We start from the raw sequence: 7,525 nt of genomic DNA on the forward strand, positions 1-7,525 counted from the left end.
CCTTGAACGGCTAAGGCTTAAACTTCCGCCGCGAAGATTTGGGGGCAGAAGAGGGAGGAGGCAATTGCTGGAATCAAAACTGATTCCCAGACCAAAGTTTGAGCCAAGGTCGCCTCTCACAGACTCTAGAAGTTTCCCAGACTCTCTTGCCCCGCGGCTGTAGCCTCTTTGCACGGGGCTCCCTCCTTCCCCGCTGGGAATAGAGGGCTGTGGGAGGGGGAGGGGGTCTGGAAGCAGCGCGCGGAGCAGCTGTGAATGTTAGAGGAAACGTAGCAAAGGTTTTGATTCCAGAGGGCTAGGGGAGGCAGGCTGGGTGGGGTGGGCCTACGCGCCTCCATCATCATCGGCGGCAGAACTTGCACTTGATGATCTTCTTAAATGCGTTTTGGAAGTCCTTGTTGAAGTAGGCGTAAATGACAGGGTTGAGCAGAGAGTTGGAGTAGCCCAGCCAGTTGATTATGGCGCCCAACAGGGTGGGCATGTGGCAGCTGCTTTCGCAGAAGGGCAGGACCAGGGCCACGATGAAGAAGGGCAACCAGCAGAGGATGAAGGTGCCCATGATGATGCCCAGCGTCTTCACCGTCTTCCTCTCGCGGGCCAGGGCCATCTTACGCTTGGCCTCGGCGTTGCGCTCATTTTTCTTCTCGAAGGGGGCGGGGACGCAGGGGGCAGCACCGGCCTCGCTGGGCAGCGGCAGGTGCTCTTTGGAGTTGCCCACCCGGTGCACTTCGATCACCTCCAGGGCGGCGCCTTCTTCGCCCAGCCTCACGGCTCCATTGGCGCACGGAGCCCCTGTTGCCTTGTTCTCCATGCCCTGCCTCCAGTCTTTGCTACCCGGCTCACCATTTACGCTCTTTCTGGGCTGCGGGGCTGGCGACGCCCCAAGGCGGTTGTTGGCTACCTTCTTCTCCTCCTTCTTGACTGTCTTGCGGATGCGGAATCGCGCGGCTCGGAAGATGCGCCCGTAGAGAACCAGCATGAGCAGCAGCGGGATGTAGAAAGCGCCGAAGGTGGAGTAAATAGTGTAGCCGTGGTCCTTGCTGATGGTGCACGCGTCGGGGTCCGAGCGGTCTTCCGGGGTGCGCCAGCCCAGCATGGGCGGGATGGAGATGAGGAAGCCAATGAGCCAGGTGAGCGAGATGAGTGCAGCTGCGCGCCGGGGCGTCCTCTTGTTCACGTAGTCGATGGGGTCTGTGATGGCCCAGTACCTGTCCAGCGCGATAGCGCACAGGTGCAGGATGGACGAGGTGCAGCACAGCACGTCGAGGGCGATGAACAGGTCACAGGTGACCTGTCCCAGAGTCCACTTGTTGAGCACCTGGTACGACGCGGCCATGGGCAGCACCAGCACCGACACCATGAGGTCTGTGACGGCCAGCGAGCCTATAAGATAGTTCGCCACGTTCTGCAGGGAGCGCTCCAAGGCGATGGCGGCCACCACGCACGCATTGCCCAGCACCGCGCAGAAGATGAGCGTGCCCAGCAGCAGAGAGGTGATCACTTGGTAGCTGAAGGTCACGTCGGAGATGCCAGTAGCGTTGGCGTGTGTCCCGAAGGGACCCTGGGACGACGTGGTGTTGTTGCCCTGTAAGGGGCTGAGCACATCCATGCCTGCGCGCCCGGCAGGGGAGGGGGAGGGGAGAAACAGCTGCGCCAGGATCCCCTTCGCCCCTCCCCCTGGGGTCTTCCGCCCCTCTTTCCTGGGGAGTTTCAACGGGGGAGGGGATGCAGGGACTCAAGCAGGAAGTTCTTACTGCTCAGGCGAAGGCATCTCCGAGGAGCAGCTAGCTTCTAGGCGCTCTCTGGGCTCTCGTAGTCCAGCGCGCTCAGAGACTCCAGCTGGGAAACGAATTGGCTGGAGAACAGCTCCGGGATCTCTGGGCGGCGGAAAGGTGGCTGGAACGTTTGTCTCTCGCTGTCCATTTTATTTTGCCGCTGCCTAACTGGCTGCCAGACCCGGAGTCTCCCCACCAGCAAAGAATATCCAATCTTAGAAGTATGTGGAATAGAGAAACACCGTCCTCCACAGTCACTCTGTAACCCTCCTCTCCTTGCTTCTCTCCCTCCCTCTCTCCCACTCTCTCCTCTACTCTCTTCTCTTTCTCTTAAGCCTCCTCTCTCTTTCCCTTTCTCCCACTAGTTTTCCCTTTCAGTGTCCCTCTCCCTTCTCACTTCCCTTTATCTCCCCGGTGTTGCTCCGACAGCCAGTCTCCCTCCCTCCTACGCTAACCCTCCCCTCCCAACACTTCCCCAACCCCGAGTGCCTCTTTCCCCTGGTTCCCCGCCCTCCTCTCCCTCTAGCTCAGCCTCTTTGCGTTCACGTCCCTTTTTGTCGACCGAGACTCAGAACTAGCTTACACATACCCGATCCGCCGGTCAGACCAACATTACAACAAATAACTCCGCCTCCCACCCGGCCAAACTCGAGGGAAAAAAAAATCTAACCACGTAAATTGCTTCATATTTCTGTCAAATTCTTAAGTAGAGTCAGCATCACAGAGTGGCAATAGGAAATGAGAAAAGGAGACACGCGGAGCCTGAACGGGGAGGTGGACAGTCCTGGGTCAGTCTGTAAATTATTACTAATTCATGGAAAGAAAAGGGAATGTGTCTTAGCTTTTTAAAAATCACCCCCGTTTATCATCGCACAGTCCAGCCTGTCTCCTTTGGGGAGGATATTGCCTCTGCCTTTTTTTAACCTTGAGGAATTGAGGGAGAAAGTAATTATAAAGAACCGGTCAAAGGACCGGTAAACAGCTGCATCTCAAAGTGAAGAAAAAAATCAATTCAGTATGTACTCTACACACACACACACACACACACACACACACACACACCTGCCTTTTCATCTCCATTGCGTTTTTAATTTCAGTGAACATTGCCATTTCCCACAGCTTCGCAGCAAGTAAATTTAGGGAAGGGAATTTTTTGGTCTTTGTGTTATAAATGAGGTCGGGCATTTTTATGGCCTTTTGCTTTTCTAACCAGAGTTTGCAGGCCTCTAGGGAGAACTTGGTGGAATCCCTGGTCGCTGGCTGCAGAGTTTTTCATGGGCTCCGAAACTGGGTTCAGCACCTGGGACAGCTCTAGGCAATGAGGGCTATGTCGCCACCTTCCGGCAAATGCTTTAGAGCGCCATCTATAAACCCTTGTCTTGCAGAAAATAAGCAGGTATTGAGGAAATCCCACAACTTCAAGAAAGAAAACGACGGTTACTAAAAGAAAAGTAACTTCGAGTTTTCTATTTTTTCTCCTCTTTTCTTCAAAAATTTCTTTTAGTGTCATCTTTTGCTCTTTATCCTCTATATCAAGCCTATATTTTCTAGCTCTTTTTTGAAAGCCTGCAGCATTTGTCATTCACAAGTTCTATCTAGAAATACAATTTTAATAGACCTAGGCAAACACCTTCACTTGTGTTGCTTTTGTGCTAACAAAGGCTGAACTTTGGAACTCATACATTTGCACACATTCACCAATGGGGGTAAAAACAATATTGGATTTTCCAAATGGGGATGACTTAAAATAGAAGATAAAGAGACTGCTATGGGTTGGTTCTAAGCTGTTTCCTTTACCAAGAAAACCAAATTTAATCCCACTTGCACCTAGATAAAGAATGGGATTTCTAATCCACTAGAATAGCATATAACAAACTTCACTTATACATTCTGATTACATGACTGAAGTAAAGGAAAAATACAGAATGCAGTCCCAAAAGTAGATGACTCTAGATAACAGGCACAGATTCACTGCAGATAGTCTTAATATTGTGTTCAAATTTGAGCTCTAAATTCTCCAAGACCAAACAAAAGAGCAGTCATGAAAGCATCAAAGAAAATCTAGTTGGGCCGATGCACACTGTAGAACAATGTGTTTGGAGATCAATTGTTTTACAACACAGTGCTGGGCACAGTTCCCACTCAATCATTTCAACATGCCACAACAATGAACCTGACATTTATAATGATTCATGGCATTGAAAAGAAAGAGATACGTATACATGTCGATACTGGCTACAGACTCTGAAGAAATCTTTAAAAAATTTGTGAAGGTACTCATTCTCCCTTTTAAAATCTCCTCACAAATACAGAACTAAGTAACTGTTAAAATACAGTAGCAGTTCCAAAAATTTTAATAGGAAAATAATTAAAATCTGGATTCTCCAAAGATAAAACTTTGGAAATATAGGTGATAACATAAACAAAGGGTAAAATAAAAGAAATTTGAATTTTAAAAAATATTTACATGTCAAGTACAAACTTGAATACGAATTTTGTCAAATTTAGCACATATAAACATAGTGTAAGTCAGTAAGTATGTCAGTCAGCAACTGTGCATTCATTATTATTAAACCCAAATTGTTTAATAACTGACAAGTTTATTTTTCCTTTTTTAGAAAGCTAAATGCTGTAAATCTAGTGTTAATATTTATAAGATCTGGCATTTGCTATTCTGCTTTAATATTCTACGACACTGCTTTTTTTTATTCAAGTTGAAAAAAACTCTCAAGTAGCTCATGTTTTTCTTAGAAATAATGTACATAATATTTCAAACATTTCATTTCAATAAGAATGTATAGGCACTCTTATGAATAGAAGTATAAAAGGATATGCAGCCCTATGGTTCTACAACCTTCAAGTGAATAGATAATTATGTAAAACTTTTTATTAAACTAATAATATTGTGATATATATTAAAAGCACAATGATGTTACATTTCTTCATGTTCACACTTTGCCAGTTCTTCTATGTTTAACCCTTAACGATACAGAATCCCGGATATGCCAGAAGAAAATTGTGCAAACTGAAGATCCTGGATAAAGAGTTAAGCTCTTGTTCTTCAAGGCCTCTGATATTATCCTAAAGAAAAACTAACCTTAAAGCGAATATTACTGATGACATCATTTGAAAACAAAGCTTCCAGTCATTCTGCTTTTATTTCTTGTTTGAATTTACTAGATGCAAGTATAAACTTGTCAGTTATGGATCTGGAGTATGATGCATCATCCATCATGTGAAATTTCTCTAAAATAGGTTATGGGAGATAAAGATTTTTAACATCTTTACAGGAAATTTGATACAAGCCAAGCATTTCAATGTAGTTCTTTGACCAGGGATATAAGATTAAAAAGATGTTAGGCTGAAGTTTTGCTGTGCACCTGACTGTCTTATCATTGCTGAAAGCTCAGTAATGGTTGGGTCTTCTCAATAATTGATATGTTCATCCATAATCCCAAATTATGGCTGATTTTTGTATTAATGAGGAAATAACCTACATAATAAAGAATTGAAATTTTGCTTAAGAGATTACAGAAGTAATTTTTTAAAACTCCTATTTTAAAAAGGTTTTATATTTTTAAGTAATTAAAACTAGGATAGATTATTTTTTAAATTAAACATATTCTGAATTTTATTCACCCCAATCTTCAAATACTAAAGCAACAAGGCAATTGTAGATTTTACAGAACTGTGAATTTTCTACTGGAATTTGTTAGGGGAAAAAAAATACTTCAAGGAGAAATTGTTGCTTAGATAATTTAGGAAGTGTGGTCTTCTGATTATCGGCAAGAATTAACTGGTCCTTAATAAGAAATGCAACCAAAATGCAAGAGAAAAAATTCTCCTTTAAAACTGAGCACAGTGTTTTTGTTTATCTAATTCTCACCCTCCACCTTCCTCAGATGGTATCGTTACTTAGCTGCTATTTCTACATGACAGACACTTCTCCGAGACCCAGAACCACACTAAGTTTTCAGTAGCAAAACACAAGTGATAGATGCCTCAGTCTCTGCTCCTGGAACTGTAAGGTTGATTTGGTTCATTTAACACACATGTTGAAAACACACCACGTAGAGAGTGAAAAAAAAAAAAAACTGGTAACATGTATTCGCTAGGTGTGTGACCTTGGGCAAATTAATTAACCCTCTTGTTTCCTCAATAGTAAAATGGGTGTAAAATAGACTTGTGAAGATTAAGTGATTTAATACACTTTGCTGGCCCATAAAATAAAAAGCACTCAGTAAAGGTCAAGCCATAATAGTAGTAATAGTGATGCAAAGTAATAATATTAATTCTCTCTCTACTGATAATTGTTGAGAAGTGCAGAGAAAGAGAATTAGGTAGGCTTAGTGAAAGAGCAAGTGCTTGAAAAAAAAATTAAGGCCCTTTCAGGTGAGGATTTATTTTGAAAACAATTTGCACATGGATGTGTTACCAAACTAAACTTGGGTCTGCTACCCCCACTACATGCAGCAAATACAATCTACTGATACCAGGTTGTGGTGAAGGAAAATAGAGCATTTATTGCAAGGTACCCAACGTGGGGCTGAGCAAGGAGACCCAGCACCTCCTGCTCAAAAGACCCGAACTCCCCAATGGCTGTCAGGGAAGGGTTTTTAAAGACAGTATGAGGGAGAGGGTTGCAGGGTGCCTGATCAGTTGGTAGACATTCTTCTGATTGGTTGGTGGTGAGGTAACCGGATGGTATTTCTGGAGTCAAGATCATCAACCTTCTGGTTCTAACCGGTCTGGGGTCTATGTGCTGGTGGTCAGTAGTTAACTTCCCCCGCCTGGTGGGGATTTTAGTGTCTGCAAAACAACTCAAAGATATGGCCCAGGATATTATCTATAGCCCTTACAGAGGAGCTAAATGTCCTTGACTTTGTTTTATGGCTAAACGATTATTATTTTATCTTGCTTGACTGTTTTCCTTTGTTTCTGCATTTTCTCACTTCTGTGATTAAATCTGGTCACTGGAACTTGGGAAGGCCTAAGACACTAAAGCGTTTCTACAAACAAGAGGCAGGGGAAATGGCAGGGTCTGTCCCCTACTCAGTTTCAGATGTGACATTCTCCCTATTCTTTAAATTATTTGGTAAGCTTCCAATTCTTTGGAAAATTCTGAGTATGAGACAAGTGAAGAAAGATGTGGCCTCTGCATTCTGGAACTTCTTGACTTAAATCAGAAGTTATTGGGAATTCCCTGGTGGTCCAGTGGTTAGGACTCTGCTGTTTCACTGCCAAGGGCCCAGGTTCAATCCCTGGTGGGTGAACTAAAATCCCGAAAGCCATGCAGTGAGGCAAAAAAAAAAAAGTTATTGCGCGTGGTGATGAATATGTCAACAAATGTTCAGTAATCACTGAGGAAAAGGAGTTTGCTCTTCTCTGGGAGCTCAACGGTTTGTTCAAAAACATAAATCAATAACTGAAATTCATAGACCCCAATAAAATGTTTAAAGTACAGCAAAACCCAAAATGCAGTATTTTTGTCATAGGAAATCATCAGATTAGAGTGACAGGTGTTAATAAATGTGCTTTCCTGAGCACACTTCCTCTATACTGCTCTCTTTCTGACAATATTTTCATGGCTCACTTCTGAAAGGATAAGAGCATAGTTAAGATGAGAAAAGTGTTTGGAATATTAGCTCAGTATTTCCTGTTAGTCTAAGGATAGTTGGAAATTAAATTCAGTTTAATAATTATTTGAAACAAGATTTAATTACTGCATTTAATCTAACAATAATTGGGGG

At 43.7% G+C, this 7,525-nt stretch overlaps 1 protein-coding gene across 1 annotated transcript; it reads right to left on the minus strand.

Annotated features, from left to right (window-relative positions):
• Positions 1 to 340: 340 nt before the first annotated feature.
• HTR1A (5-hydroxytryptamine receptor 1A) lies at positions 341 to 1,609 on the minus strand. Its single transcript, XM_036848916.1, has one exon. The coding sequence runs from the start codon at positions 1,607 to 1,609 to the stop codon at positions 341 to 343; it is 1,269 nt and encodes a 422-aa protein (XP_036704811.1).
• Between the last annotated feature and the right edge of the window lie 5,916 nt (positions 1,610 to 7,525).

This window comes from Balaenoptera musculus, chromosome 3, assembly GCF_009873245.2.
Source record: "Balaenoptera musculus isolate JJ_BM4_2016_0621 chromosome 3, mBalMus1.pri.v3, whole genome shotgun sequence".
NCBI classification, from domain to species: domain Eukaryota; kingdom Metazoa; phylum Chordata; class Mammalia; order Artiodactyla; family Balaenopteridae; genus Balaenoptera; species Balaenoptera musculus.